This window comes from Castor canadensis, chromosome 4 (genome assembly GCF_047511655.1).
Source record: "Castor canadensis chromosome 4, mCasCan1.hap1v2, whole genome shotgun sequence".
In the NCBI taxonomy this organism is placed as follows: Eukaryota; Metazoa; Chordata; class Mammalia; order Rodentia; family Castoridae; genus Castor; species Castor canadensis.
Window position 1 is genome coordinate 56,534,974 of NC_133389.1, and position 15,983 is coordinate 56,550,956.

The window sequence follows — 15,983 nt, forward strand, 5'->3', positions numbered from 1 at the left end:
GTGTTTGGTGAGGGATATTGTTAAGGAATGTAAAGATAAAAACTACAATAAGGTAATTTTTCAGTTAAGTCTAGGGGAAAGAGATGCTATGACTAGTACCTTAATTAAATAATAAATTACTCTTATCCTCCACTGTAACATTACCTTCAAGATATATTTCAAAAATTTTCTCTCTCAATACGATGTTGAAAATCGAGAATTTTGTGGGCTGGGTCTGTAGCTTAGTGGTAGAGCACTTGACTACTATGTACATGGCCCTGGGTTAAATCCCCAGCACCACAAAAAATAAAAATTATTAAAAAAAAAGAGCTAAGGCACATGAATTTCTTCAAGTGTTCTAAGATGAGCATCCGTGATGAAACATGACAACACCAAAAATGTTGTATAAAATTTCCTTCAGAATATTATGTATATAGTAAACATAAATGAGTTTTGGGCTTAGATTTGAATCTCCTCTTTCCCATCTCCAAAATGTCTCATTATGTGTGTGCAAATATTGCAAGATCCAAAACACTTATAGTTGAAAGCATTTTAGCAGTACTGGGGTTTGAACTATGGGCCTCACACTTTCTTGGTAGTTGCTTCCACTTGAGCCATGCCCCCAGCCCTTAGTTGAAAGCATTTTGGAGAAGAGATATTCCATCTGTATATGTACTAATTATAATCAAATCAAGTTAAAGATCAAGTTCTGTACATCTCTCTGAATTAGTATTTTGGAACAAGAACTTGAAATTCATGACAAATTTTACATCAGTAAGGTAAACTCATTAAAATGATTTGTAGATTCTTACAACCTTTACTTGAAATAACATTAGATTTACAGAGGAATTCAAAGATAATATGGAGAATTATATAGACAGTTTCTCTTAATATCTTAACCAACCATATATTCTTATCAGAACCAAGAAATTAGCATTGACATAATACTATTAGCAAAACTGCACACTTTATTCAAGTTTTTCCAGTTACTGTTACTTTTCTGTTCAAGTCTAATTCAGACTATAAGACTATAACATTCCATTTAAAAATTTTTAGATTTTTAATTTTTTCTGCTACTTTATTATTTCACATTTTTATCATACCCTTCTTGATTTTGATAATTATTGTGAGGTAGACCTTTTGCATTTGAAGAAGCTATTATCTATAAGGAGGCGGTATTGGTCAGTTTTTTCCTTTTTTGAGTCTTTTGCATACACATGGTAATTTTAGCAAGTAGAAAATTGGTGAGTAGATTTCTATGATAATATGCAAATGGAAAGAAAAAAGATCAGAATTGAAATGATAAAATAGTTAAGTATGTACTTAGAACCTGGGTTTAACTTTTACTATATTTTTCAACAGAATTTTAACCTGAAGGTTATTCTGCCCGGTTTAAAAGAAGATTCTCAAATTTTGAAAATTAGACTACTACCTGGTAATACTATTTTTAAGAAATACTCAGAACACTTTTAAAATAATATTTTTAGCTGGTATGGTGGTACACACCTGTGATCTCAGCACTTGGGGGGCTAAGTCAGAGGGTTTGTTATTTACAGGTGTTTCTTGTAAAATGGAGTTAATAATAGAACCTTTTTCATTTAAATTATTGTGAGGTTTATAATGAGAATAGTAAATAATAAATACTAGTTTAGATTTTAAATAGTCTGACCTAGTAAATATTGAATATTAGTTAAAATTACAAAGTAAATTGTTTCTAGTAACTGTCTTTGTGTGCTTGTGTTACTCATATTTAACATAAGTTAAAAATTTTAAATGTTAGTGTTATGGAGCAAATCAAATCAGCTTATTGCAGGATCATAAACCTTGTGTCTTACAGGAAACTTATTGTGTAACTAGCTTATGACATTATTTAGTCTGGTTATGTTACCATAAGAACTGATCTTTTGAATGCCTGAAAACACACATGTTATTACCTATACTGGAAAATCAGTCATTGTGTGAAGTTAAAGTTGGCAAATGAAAAGTAGTTCAATAAACTTTTTTTTTTTTGGTGAGACAGGTTGAGCCACAGAGCAATAGCTCCACCCCTTATTTTTCTATAATTTTTCTCCTGAGACCTTTTTCAAGATTTTTACATGTTAAGGTACTTTCTAGCATGAATTATCACTATATCAAGCTAATAACAAAACTAAGCCTAGACATTAGGCATTTTACAATACAATTGAGAGAGCTTTCATCCTATGAAGAATTTATGCCCTTAAGGGATGGCAGTGATTAAACATGGATACTACTTGGTTGTTTCTTCTTTGTCATTGTTTATAAAATATTAAATTTTTGTTTCTTTTGCTATTTCAGTACTTCATTTTTAAAACCTATTGAATATATAATTCATCTTACAATTTCTTGATAGGTCCCCCTCATCGATTAAAAGTCAAACCCGATTCTGAATTTTTAGTTATAGAAAATGGGACAGCTTTCCCATTTCAGGTGGAAGTTCTTGATGAATCAGACAACATAACAGCACAACCAAAATTGATTGTTCATTGTAAGGTAAGCTCATTATGATTAAGAATACTTAGATTTCATTTTGATTCCCATCATAATAAATGGCATTGACTTATTTTTTAGCTGCTTTGTAGTAAGCCTTATGTAGGATCTACATCTCTAATGATACTGGAGAGATTTGTGGAATCACTTAGGACCGTTAATTTTTCAGTAACCCTAAACCAATAAAGATGCCAGCTTTGGCCAGTTTCATGAACAGAGTTATGGATAAAGTTTTCTCCTGACTTCCTTTCCTTCACCACCTCATTTCAGATGAAGTATTTTATTTATTAATAGAGTGATAGTGATTCTTACATGTTTGGCAATGCATGGATAATGAAAGTAGGTAAAAGACCACAAAAAAGAAAGGCAACCCAGTAATTAAAGTAAAAAAGAAAAAGAGTGATTTAGGATGTGTGTTTTCATTCTAAAACAGGTAAGTTTTATTTATTGTTATAGAAAATTACTCTCTTTGCTTAGAAATTTTAGAAATTAGAGTTCTGTTTAGAATTTTCCAATTTATAGTCAGTAGCTGGATGAATCATATTTGAAAATTTGGATAATCAATAACATTTTTATTGGGGGTCTTAAATTACTGTATGTCCTTTCTGTAGTTTTTAGGTGGTCCAAACCTTCCAGTCTATGTTGTGGATTGCAGTAGTTCTGGAACCAGTATTTTAACAGGACCTGCAATTCAAGTTCAAAATATTAAAAAAGACCAGACACTCAAAGCAAGAATTGAAATACCTGTAAGTTGTTATTGCTTTTTTGTTGATAGTATATTGAGTCTTAAGACAAATAGTGTTTAACAGATTTATTATAATAATTTTTGCAAAGTGTTTGACTTTAAAAAAAAATGAGGTGTTTGTGTTTTTAGCCACAGGGGAAAAAAGACAATAGGAAGTAGTTTAGTAACTAGTTTAACATTTTGTATCAAATAGCAGTAAATTATTTTTTATTAGAACTCAGTATCTGTTAGTATATATCCTTTAATGTGTATATAATTTTTTTTATTAGTATTTTCATATGAAGGGATTTTTTTTTTTCTCTTTTTTGAGAAAGAGTCTTACTGTGTGTAATCCAGGTTGCCCTCAAACTTAATCCTCCTGCCTCAGCCTCCTGAGTGTTGGGATTATAGAAGTGTGATACCATGCCCACCTCAAGGCTTTTTTTTTTTTTTTTTTTTTAATATCAGTACTGGTGTTTGACTTGGGCCTTGCCAAGTAGCTGGAATTACAGGTGTGTATCAACATGCGCAGCCCTCAAGTGATTTCTTTATGACGTGGCAGTAGGGTACTTTTTATTGGATATGCATCATGGCTGAGGGTGAAGCCAACATGGAGGAGGATACTATAAGCAATTGATCTCATAAGACTGCTGAATGGGATAACAAATACTTAAGTAAAATAATTGGATGTGACTTCTTAGCAATTGATATAAGTGATGAATAACCTAGTCAACTGATTAACTTATACTTTTCTGTTAATTATATACCAATTACTAATATATATCTTGAGCATTGAAAGGATAGAAGATGGCTTTTATTTTTTAATTAAAATGGAATGACTATTGGCTTCATTCTAGTTCTTTTCAAGCTGGTTATATTTGGGCTTTTTGTTTGTTTTTTTAATTTCTTGGCCAATACTAGTTCAAAAAATAACTAGTTCAAAAAAAAATACTAATTTTTGAATCCAGGGACTTGGATTTGGTGGGAATTACTCTACTACTTGAGTCATACCTACAGCTCTTTTTGCTTTCATTATTTTTCAAATAGGGTCTCATGCTCCTTGCCCAGGCCAGACTCAAGAGTGCAATCCTCCTACCTCCTCTCAAGTAGCTGGGATTATAGGTATAAGCTACCATGCCTGTAGCATATTTGATAGTCTTAATTTGCTGTGCTGGGGATCAAACCCAAAGCACATGCGAGTCAGATGCTCTACCACTGAACTTTTATCACCTCTCCCTCCATTTTTGGTATAGTTTCAACAGGTCTCATTTTTCCATTTTCATACATAAGTATATAATATTTCTACCACATTCACTCTCCTACACCCTTTCCTTATATCTTCCCCTTCCCACTGGTGCCAAACCCCCAGACAGAACCTGTTTTATTGCCCTGTCCTCTGTTTTTGAAAAAACAATAAAAGACATTTTTGTTTGTTTAAGGTATTTATACAGAGTTTCATTATGACATTTCCATGTACGTATGTATTATATCCTGAATCAGTTCATCCCCTCCATTTTTATTTCTGCCTTAGTTTCCTTCTTATGATGATTTCAACAGAGTTAAAAATTCTGTATTAATTCTTGTAGAGAATGTTCATCATCTATATTCACCTTCTTTATTTTATAGCTAGGCTTATTTTTAAATTTAGTGTTTGCTGTAGAATGCACTGTAGCTGGATTATAAGATACAATATTTTTTAATTTTGTATACCTAAAATCAACTTATACTGATTTGGTGTAATTTAGCTCTTTTTCAGTAATCTGTGAAACCCTAGTGTGGAAATAATTATAAGTTCCCAGTACATCTACATCGATTAGCTTATCCTTCAGGGCATGTACTACTCTTCTTTGGCTTTAAGCAAGTTTGTTCATTTACCCCTCTGCTTTCAATTGAAAAAAATATAGAAAACTTCAGAGTAGCATATTATCATTAAATAATAAATTGTGTGACAGCTGTGGTCTCTGATTTTATGGAAAGTTCTTAATTTCTTGCATATTTATATCCTTGTTAATAAATGATGGACACTGGATCTTTGACCTATTGACCTAATTAAAATTTCATAAGTTTGCAATAGTAGTAAATAAACTCAGAAATAAGGGGAGGGAATCCTTTCAGTCTAGATATATTTGTTATTGGTTTGAAGTAACACACCTGTAACGGTGTGTCAGATGACCTTCCATATTGAAACTAAATTCTTCAGCAGTGTAGTTGATTCACCATAAATTTAAAAAGGCATACAATTTTAATACAAATGTCACTTAATGTATATTTCTGTTTTCCTCTTTTCATAGAGTTGTAAAGATGTGTTACCTGTGGAAAAAACTATTAAGTTGCTTCCCAGTAGCCACGTTGCACGACTACAAATATTTAGCCTAGAGGGACAGAAGGCAATCCAGATCAAACATCAGGATGAGGTTAATTGGATAGCAGGTGATGTTATGCATAATCTTATTTTTCAAATGTATGATGAAGGAGAAAGAGAAATCAACATAACATCAGCTTTAGCAGAAAAAATTAAGGTATGTTTCTCAAGTTACTTATTTGCAAGAATTTTTATCATTTTGTTTGGGACTTAATGTGCTTTCTGAGTAGCCTATAAGAAGACACTTTTCATAGAAAAATATTATTTAAAATTCTGAGCTACATAAGAATTAACAGACTAGATTGAAATATATATGATTCACATGTGACAAACTTATACTTAGAAAAATGGCTTTGATCCTTAAGAAAAATTTCCAGTTTTGGTCTTTTTTTTTAGTCATACACTTATTGACCAAATATATTGTTGCAATCACTATACTGAGCAGCAAGATGTTTTGTAGCTTTTATTTGGCCATGTGAAATTGGTATACCATTCTAAAAGTCTGTTGCTTAGAAAACAAGTTTTATTGGTCCTCATCGGCCTGCTGGTATCTAAATGTAATATCGACACCTTTGTTAGGATTGAATCTTCATGGTGAAACGTAACATCTCTTTGAACAGGGAATTGAAATAAAACTTTAAGTTCTTATCTAATAAAGTATGTAACATTTCCCTTTTGGTTGATTAAAATGGTAGGCAGAATATGCTTGCTTCTTTCAAAGTCTATTCAGTTCTGCTCTAATGAGACACATGCATTCCTAAAAATCACTATACTGTGCTAAACCTTTACTAAAAAAGTCACAGGACTAATGGGGGGAAATGGAATAGAGATACAGCATTCATACTTCATCAGTAACCAACCCACTAAAAAAGATAGGAACCTAGTAAACAGTTGGAAAAATAAGAACCATAATATATGTACATAATGCTGTTACGGTATGGAAGTTTACTTTCTCATAGTAGTTAAGGAAGGGCTGCTGCTTGTGAATTACTATGAAGTGGGAAAAGGAAGACTGTATGGAAATTGAATGGAAAGTTGTAACACTACATGTGTTAAACATTAGTGTGGCTCATAACACTTAGCCAACTGAGGTGACTTGTAGTTGTTGGCAGTATATGTTTTTGTGTTTTCTCTTGTGTTTTGTTTTGGCTAGGGATAGTTTACTTAAACACAAGTGAAGTTAGCTTTATGTTTTGTTTATTCCCTAATATATGAGTTGCATTAGAACAGATTTGTACTTTAAAACTCACCATTGTAGAAGAACTGACCGAAAAAGTAATTGCATCAGCAGATGACTGTACTTTTTCCTTGATCATAAAAATTCAAATCGTGAGAATGAGAAAAAAAATAATTTAAAAATCCAGATTTCTAGCCAGGTATCAGTTGCTTATGCCTGTAACCTTAGCTACTCAGGAGGCAGAAATCAGGAGAATCATGGTTTGAAGGCAACTTGGGCAAATAGTTCACAAGACCCTATTGTGAAAACAACCAACACAAAAAAAGGGCTGACAGAGTGGTAGAGTGCCTGCCTAGTAAGAGTGAGGCCCTGAGTTCAAACTCTAGTACCACCACACACACAAAAAAATCCAGATTTCTTTAAGATAGTTAGAGATAGCCATGTCTAGAGAGCTGAATTAGTGTTTCCTTATGTTAGGAACTTCCCTATTTATAACTTTTTCTATCATTCTCTAAGCTTGTGGACTTCATTTGAAACATTTTACCTCAGATACTATATAGTGACCATGTTATTTTGGGTACCAAGATGACAGTAAAAAGGTACTGAATACCACTTTTAATTGTATAGTCTGTATAGTGGCTTTATAACTTTAGTGAATTAAGCCAAGATTGAGGGGAGTCAGCCTGAACTGAGCTGGGCCTTCTTTAGTAGCACAACTGGGGTTAGGGAAGAAAGAAAGCCTGTATTTCCAGCTACTCAGGAGGCAAAGATTGGGGACATTGCAGTTTGGGCAAAACAGTGAGACCCTATCTCAACAAATATGGTGGGCATGGGGCAAGGCATGCCTGTAATCTCAGCTGTGCAGTGGACATAGGTAGAAGGATTATGGTCTGAGGCTGGCTAGAGCAAAAAACATTAGACCCTATCTGGAAAAAAAAGAATGCCGGGGGAGGGAGGGTTGACTCAAGTGGTAGAGTGCTTGCCTAGAAAGTACAAGGCCCTTAGTTCAAACTCCAGTACTGCCAACATAAGTAAATAAATAACCCAACTGCAGAAGTAGAGAGGAGAATAGAGTGGGGTAATCAGCATGAAAAAGTATGGATTAAACAACAGGTACAAAATTCAAGGGTTATAAAGTTTAAAGCTACAGCCACCCAAGAAGGGGTCAAGACCCAAAGTGGTCTTTTTTCTCACCTTGTCGAATAAATGTCCACATAGATATCATTCAAAGCTTCTATACATACTTTTCAGAATTTATCACATGATCTTTTTTTTGAGACAGTCTTGCTATGTAGCCCACTTGGGCCTTGAACTTGTGATCCTCCTGCCTCAGCTTCCCAGGTATCTGAGATTATAGGTGTGTGTCACCATGCTCAGATAATCTGTATTTTAAACTAATGACCATAGTCATCACCTGTGGCAAGGCTCTAAAGAAATGCCTTAAGAATGTTTAGTTTACTGCACTGAAATATATGGCAACATTAACAGCAAAGGCAAAGAAGATAGGTTTTTCTCCGTATTATATGAACCACCATCATTTCTGGTCATAAAATGATTTTTCTTTTCCTTGGGGATGAAGAGATGGATTATAATTTAGCTTTAAGAATCTTTAGTCAGATAAATGGCAATTGGAGGGCATTAGGTTAAGCTTTATATTATTCTTAAATATGTAATTTTCTCCTAGGTTAATTGGACTCCTGAGATTAACAAAGAACACTTACTACAGGGTCTGCTTCCTGATGTACAAGTACCAACATCCGTGAAAGATATGCGCTACTGCCAGGTTTCATTCCAAGATGATCATGTGTCTTTGGAAAGTGCATTCACAGTAAGGTTTGTGGGCTTAATAAATTTTGACATATTTTTTAATATTCAACATATGGCAGCAAAAGTACTTTTTCCAATGCATATATGTGAAAGTTGTTTGTGGGTTAGAAAATAACACAATTTCTAAGAAATATGGGAGATTGTCTTTGGAATAAACCTTCACTATAGATAATGTTTAATTATATCATGATTATAACCCTGCACTGAATTGTCCCTTTAGTAACTATAAGAACTAAAACATTCACTGGGTGCTGGTGGCTCACTCCTGTAATCCTAGCTACTTAAGGAGGCTGAGATCAGGAGGATCTTGGTTCAAGGCCAGCCCCAGCAAATAGTTTTCTAGTTTTCAAGACCCTATCTCTAAAAATAACCAGAGCAAAATGGACTGGAGATGTGGCTCATGTAGTAGAGCACCTGCTTTATAAGCTCAAAGCCCTGAGTTCAAATCCCAAGTCCTACCAATAAATAACAAACTTTCATTAAAGGCAAGTCCTCCTACTGAAAGCAACAGTGAAAACATCTGCAAAATGACAAAGCCCTGAAAAATACCAAAGACACAATATTACCAGTAATGTGTTGTTCAAAAGGAAACTTAGTGATGACTTTCAAAGCTGAGTCCCATTAAAATTAACAATGTTTAAGTCCTATAAAAGGGAAAGACTTACATAAATATATAAAAATATCATTTTCTTCCTTGGCCTAACAATTCCTCAGCCACCTTTTTCCAATAACTTCTTGCACCATATTTCCTGTGCCCATTTTCATAGTATTCCCAACAATTAGAAGAGTTCTGCACTTGAGATACCATTTTCACATGCATCACTCTCTGACCATAACCAACCCTCTTTTTTTTTTTTTTTTTTTTTTTTCCTAAATGAGGGGAGGGTTCCTCTTTTCTTTAAAAAAAATTTTTTTTTAGCAGTACTGGGGCTTGAACTCAGGGCTTCATGCTTGCTAAGCAGGCACTGTACCACTTGAGCCATTCCATCAGCCGTGTGTGTGTGTGTGTGTGTGTGTGTGTGTGTGTGTGTGTGTGTGTGTTTGTTTGTCTGTCTTTCTCTCTGTCGGTCGGTCGGTCGGGTATTTCTGAGATAGTATCTGGAACTATTTGCCTGGGCTGGCAATCCTCCTTATCTCTGCCTCCAGAGTAACTAGAGCTACAGATGTGAGCCACTAGCGCCTGGCATAACCAACCCACTTGATGAGTTATTTTTATCTTTGTTTTTTTAGTATGCATTTGTCATAATTTCCTTTTAACATAGTGTAAATATTATGATTTAACATGTGTCTTTGGTTAATAGCTATCTTGCATAAAGTGAAGAGGTATTTGAGGGATGCTGTTGTATTTAAGCTTAGAATGTTATATATATTTTCTCTTTCGTATATGCAAACCAGTTTAAATTTTTTTCTGTAATTACTAGAATAACTAAAACTTTTTAACTTGTTAACCAAATTCAGACCACTTCCTGATGAACCCAAACATTTAAAATGTCAATTAAAAGGAGGAAAAACAGTGCAGATGGGCCAGGAACTTCAAGGAGAAGTAGGTTAGTATGGGCCACTTTTTTTTTTTTTAATGATGTTTGGTAACATTAATGTTTTAATGTACATAATCTGAAAGGCAAGCTTTGGCGTATGATGCCTTCAAAACATTTTTAAAATCCTACTTCTTCTTAGAAGAAACATTAAAAGTATAAATTTTTTATGTCTAAAAAATTATATAAAAATCTTTAGCTTTTCTTGGTAAAAATATGATTTAATGGAATGGAGGTATAGCATACTGGTAGTATAATACTTGCCTAGTATGCTTGAGGTCCTGGGTTTCATCCCCAGCATTCCTCACCCCAAAAATTATAATCTAATTAATTTTAGCATTACAGACTGGGGGTATGATTCAAGTGGTAGAGCACTTGAGCCAAGTTCAATTCCCCAGTACCTTTCCTGTCCACAAAAAATTTATATATATGAGCATTATGTCAAATATATAATTTAAATGTACTTGTGTAGATTCTTGATTTATTATTTTAATGATCATAAAATAAATATAACCATTTATACCAAAAATTACTTACGTAAGAGAGCAGAGTTAATGTATGTTTTTAAGTTTGTTACAGATACTTATCCTTTATTAAAAAACATTAAAATGATTTTTCTCTTTTTAGTTATAATCATTACAGATCAGTATGGAAATCAGATTCCAGCATTTTCACCAGGTTCTTTATCTGCTTTGTCAATTGCTGGGGTTGGACTAGATAACTCAAATTTGAAAACTACTTTGCAGGTATGATTACTTTCTATAATAATTTGGTTCATACCCTTGTTTTGTGTTAGAAAAAAGTTCAGAGTAAATGAAAATAACTAAAACAAACTTCCTTTATGTTAAACTGAAAAGTCACATAAAAAACATTAAAGCTCTTATAATGAATATTTTGGGGGCTGGCAGTGGTAGAGCACTTGCCTAACGTATTCTAAACATGAATTTGTCCTAGAACATAGAGCTTAAGACTCTTTCTCCTTGTTGAGCCTTCATTACAGTTTTTACTTGACAGGATAACCACAAGAATATTCCCTATGGCCCTTACTAATTAGTTTCTATCTCCACTAATCTGTCTGTTGATTGTAATTTTCAGAACACCATCTTTGCTATTATTATGAAAGATCTACTAAAGAACTTTTAATGTTGTTTTGTTTGTGCAGTGATAAAGTCTGCTTTTTGACATTCAGGTTTTCCATTTATCTGGCTTCAACCCTATGTGTAGATGAAATTAGAAAATATGTTGTTATGTATAAAGAATCCCTACTTCCTATCACTCTGGGCACAAGTTTCTGTCTTCTTTGACCTATGTTGAGCCTGACTTTCTATATCATCAGTATTTCCACTCTACTAGATTATTTCAATCAGCATTATAAATATGCTATAGTATCTCTCAAATTAAAAAGTACCCCCTCACCCAAAAGAAAAAAAGACACTAAAACTTATTTTCCTGACTTTTTTTTTCCTTCTTTTTTGGCAGGACTTGGGGTTTGAACTCAGGGTTTCACACTTGCAAAGCAGTGCCACTATTAAAAATGTCAATATGTCAGTGTTTGTGCTGGTATGGAATCACTTTAGGTCATTTAGTCACATTGAACAGATTGCTGACTAATTTCATTGATTCTTATTAATATGATATACTATGCATTATTCTAAGTGATGGACTGAACACTGACAAAACCCCTACCACCTTGTCCAGGGGAAGGCATGTGATAAGGAATATGTGAGAAGAAAAAGTAGGGAAGGTGATAATGTGCCATTGTGTATTGTGTACTTGGATAACCCTTCTTACGAAGGTATCATATAGTCACTTAACTAAAGAAAAGCCTATATACTTGTATTTTTAGGTGGAAGAAAAGAGGCAGTACAGATTGAGTATGCTTAATTATAGATACTCAGAAAACCAAACTTTTTTTTTTTCTTTTTGGTGGGTGGAGTAGTACAGGTTATTGAACTTAAGACCTCATATTTGTTAGGCAAGGCTCTCTCACTTGAGCCATGCCTTTAGTCCTTTTGCTTTTTGGTTTGCCCCAGCTGGCCTTGGACAGCTAACCTCCTCCTTCCATTTCCTAGTAGCTGTGATTACAGGTATGTTCCACCATGCCTGGCCTCGAAATCCACTTTTTTCAGCACTGACATGACAGACACTCAAAAAGTTTTAGATTTGGGCTGGCAGAGTGACTCAAGTGGTAGAGTTCCTGCTTGGCCAAGTGCAAGGTCCTGAGTTCAGACCCCCTAGTATCACCAAAAAGTTTTAAGGTTTTGGAATATTTCAGATTAGGAATGTCGTTGAAGTCTGTGTAAATAGACTACGCAAAGTCTATGCAAATATTCCACTAAAACCTCCAAAATATGAAACACTTCTATTCTGAAGCATTTGGATAAGGGATACTCAACCTGCAAAAAGAAAAGGAAAATTAGGAAAAGATAAGGTAAAACGATATAGCCAGAGCCTGTTAGATTCTCTTTCACCAATAAAAACAACAAAAAAATTTTTTTTATTCAGTTTCTCCTCTCCTGAAAATAAAATTTATGGTATGCTCCTGTTAGCATGGAGGCAATCTATTTACCATTTTATTACTCAGAAACATATCTGTATGGCCATGACTTAAAGACAAAACCTTTTTCTTTTTTTCTGAAAACTAAGCAGTATCACCTTGTCTTTTTTCAATATACTTTTTCTTCACTAGGAAAACACACAAAGTATAAGTGTAAGAGGCATCAGATTTATTCCAGGTCCTCCAGGAAATAAGGATCTTTGTTTTACTTGGCGTGAGTTTTCTGACTTTATTCGAGTGCAGCTAATTTCTGGACCTCCAGCTAAACTTCTGCTTATAGACTGGCCAGAACTAAAGGAGGTAAGTAACTTCATTTTTAACTGAAAGAATGTAATGCCACTTGGTTTAATTACTTTCAGATTGTCAGTGGATTAGAAAAGGTAAATTTTGTTGTTGAAGAAACAACAGTTTTAACTAATACCAACAAAAGAACAAGGTAATGTCTTACGGCTTCATTATTTAATTGATCAGTGTCATAGTTTGCTAAAATAATGTGTAATAATTCAAATTTTATAAACTATATTCTGAAAATTTTCAAACATACATAAAAATAAAAAGAATAATATTTAAATATTAAACCACATTGTTCCAGTTACCCAATTCCATCAGTTCCTGCCAATTTTGTTTCATTATTCTCTCAGACTAACTTAAAAAATTTTTGGTGGTACTAGAGGTTGACTTCAGGGCCTCACACTTGTAGGCAGTTGCTCTACTACTTGAAGTACATCTCCAGCTCACTTAAAAACTTTTTATTGGAGTAGGGCGCTGGTGACTCATGCCTGCGATCCTAGGTACTTGGGAAGCTGAGATCAGAAGAATCAAAGTTCAGCGCCAATCCAGGCAAAGAGTTCATGAGACCCCCCCCCATCTCCAAAATAACCAGAGCAAAATGGTCTGGAGGTGTGGCCCAAGCACCTGCTTTGCAAGCTTGAATCCCTGAGTTCATACTCCAGCCCCATCAAAAAAACAAAAAACCAAGAACTTTTAATTATGGTTTTTGAAAGCATACTCCAGGCATCAAGTCATCAGACCCCCATACATCATATGCCTTCCTATAAAAGTACTTAAATACTAATTTTGCAAATATGTGCCAGATCTTACTTTGATTTTTTTTTTTTACTGAATTTTTTTTAAATGTTTTACTTATTTTTAATTAATAAATTAAAAATTGTATGTATTCATCTTACATTATGTTGTTTTGACATAAGTATACATTGTGGAATGGTTATTATTGAACTAATTATGACACATGCATTACTTCACATACTTACCTTTTAGTGGTGAAAAGAATATAAAAATCTGTCTTAACCTGGGCTTGGGGGTGTTTGCCTATAATCCCAGCATTCAGGAATCCGAGGCAGAAGGAATTTTAGTTTGAGGCAGTTTAGGACTCAAGTGAGACCCTGTCTCAAAATATTTTTTGTTTTTACTCTCTTAGCAGTTTTCAAGAGTTCAGTACATTATTAAGTATAATCACCACCTTGTTTATACAAAAGATCTCTTTAACTTAGTCCTTCTGTCTAAAGTTTTGTGTCCTTTGATAGAATTCTAATTTTCTTAAATACTCAGATTCTGGTGTTCAACTATGGTGTAGGAGGCTTTTAATTATTATTACGATAACTTAAGAACTCACATCGCCAAATAGTAGATGAAATTATCCTAGTAAAAGGACCTGTTTGTGTTAAGGAACCCTGTACTATCCTATCTGATATCATGACCCTTTTTGATTTGTGAGTATAAAAAAACAGATGAGTACTGGTTATGACAGTGTGCTTTAAGGAGCAGTAATTTCTTGTAGTAGTGTGTTGACTGAGGGGTTTAACTGAAACCAGTCACTTATTTTTATCTGGGTTCCCTTAACACTACATAAATTACCACATATAGATGATATAATTACTTGTATACTTATAAAACAAATCAACTTATCTCTGTTCTGTTTAAAAAATCAGTTCTTTCATCAGTGAAAATAAACTGACTACATTCTGAAACAATTGTGGGGTTTTTTTGTGGTGCTGGGATTTGAACTCAGGGCCTGCACCTTGAGCTACTCCACCAGCTCTTTTTTTATGGTGGGTTTTTCCGAGATAGGGTCTTGTGAACTATTTGCCTGGGCCGGCTTCAAACCACAGTCCTCCTGATGTCTGCCTCCTGAGTAGCTAGGATTACAGAAGTGAGCCAGTGGTGCCTGGCAACAATTGTGTATTTTTGTAGGGATGGAATTTAAAAGATAATGAAATCTTGTTAACTCATACATTTATCATAAGATTTATTTGCAGATATCATAGTAATCCTAAAGCTTCATGATGAAACCTGAAACTAGTTCACTCATCCGTTAGCAATATATTTATGTGTAGATAAGGCTGTAAATTGATCATTTTCTCTCTGATATTCATGTATTCCTTGAGTTTCCTGATTCTGTTTTTTTTTATGGGGGTGGTTGCTGGTGTTTGAACTCAGGGCCTCACTCCTGCTAGACTGATGCTTTACCACTTGAGCCACTTCACTTCGCCAGTCCCCTGATTTAATTCTTGACTCACCTTCACCCCATAGGAAAAGGGGAACTAAGATAACACCTACCATGATCATTATAAAAATTATAAATAGATCAGTGTACATACACATATATTACTTTTAATTTTATAAATAAGGAAACTGAAATTCGGTGATATTAAATATCATGCCAAAATTTAAAAGTGATAGAGAATAGATTTATTTTCATAGACATTTGTTTTTGAAATTTGACTTTTTTCACTATTTCCCAGAAAACTTTATTGCTACCAGCTTTGATTAAAATCATTTAATGAAAGTTACATTTATTTAAAAGCACTGGCCATGGTGGCACACACTTACGTTGCCAGCATCTGTGTGGTAGAGGCAGGAGTATCATGAATTTAGGCCAGCCTGGGCTGCATAGCATGACACTGACTGAAAAAAAAAGTCTGAATACATGATATTTGATGACTGTAGGTACTATGTGCTCACTTTTGGAAACTATCATTTCTTTTTAGTTCAAGGTTTTTCCATTCTCTAGCAGATAGAATATAGTCAACTGTAGTCTTGTAAACTATATAGTGGACAAGCATTATGTGTAAACTGGTCTGAAGATTCATGTTTGTTTTGATATCCTATCCATAGCACAGCAATAATTTTTCCCTCCATGTCTACCACACTCCCAACATAATTTTGTTAAAATGTCTGTTTTTTGTTTAGGGGGATTTTTGCCTGTGCACACATTGTTCTTATCGATAAAACTCACCTCCATTGCAATTCCTTGTCCTTTTCCCAACCCTCTGTTGTTTACGTACAATGGTAGA

At 34.0% G+C, this 15,983-nt stretch overlaps 1 protein-coding gene across 3 annotated transcripts in view; it reads left to right on the forward strand.

Annotated features, from left to right (window-relative positions):
• The window catches only part of Smchd1 (structural maintenance of chromosomes flexible hinge domain containing 1), a 135,871-nt gene that overhangs the window by 64,431 nt on the left and 55,457 nt on the right, over window positions 1–15,983 (forward strand). For all 3 annotated transcript variants that reach the window (XR_012447116.1, XM_074070221.1, XM_074070222.1), the window contains 8 exons: window positions 1,342–1,414; window positions 2,351–2,490; window positions 3,099–3,233; window positions 5,503–5,730; window positions 8,435–8,583; window positions 10,036–10,124; window positions 10,740–10,858; window positions 12,802–12,969. Coding sequence is in view for 2 of the 3 variants with exons in the window: in XM_074070221.1 (XP_073926322.1) it covers window positions 1,342–1,414; window positions 2,351–2,490; window positions 3,099–3,233; window positions 5,503–5,730; window positions 8,435–8,583; window positions 10,036–10,124; window positions 10,740–10,858; window positions 12,802–12,969 (1,101 nt within the window). In the remaining variant the exon portion in view is untranslated. The remainder of the gene's footprint in view (window positions 1–1,341; window positions 1,415–2,350; window positions 2,491–3,098; window positions 3,234–5,502; window positions 5,731–8,434; window positions 8,584–10,035; window positions 10,125–10,739; window positions 10,859–12,801; window positions 12,970–15,983) is intronic.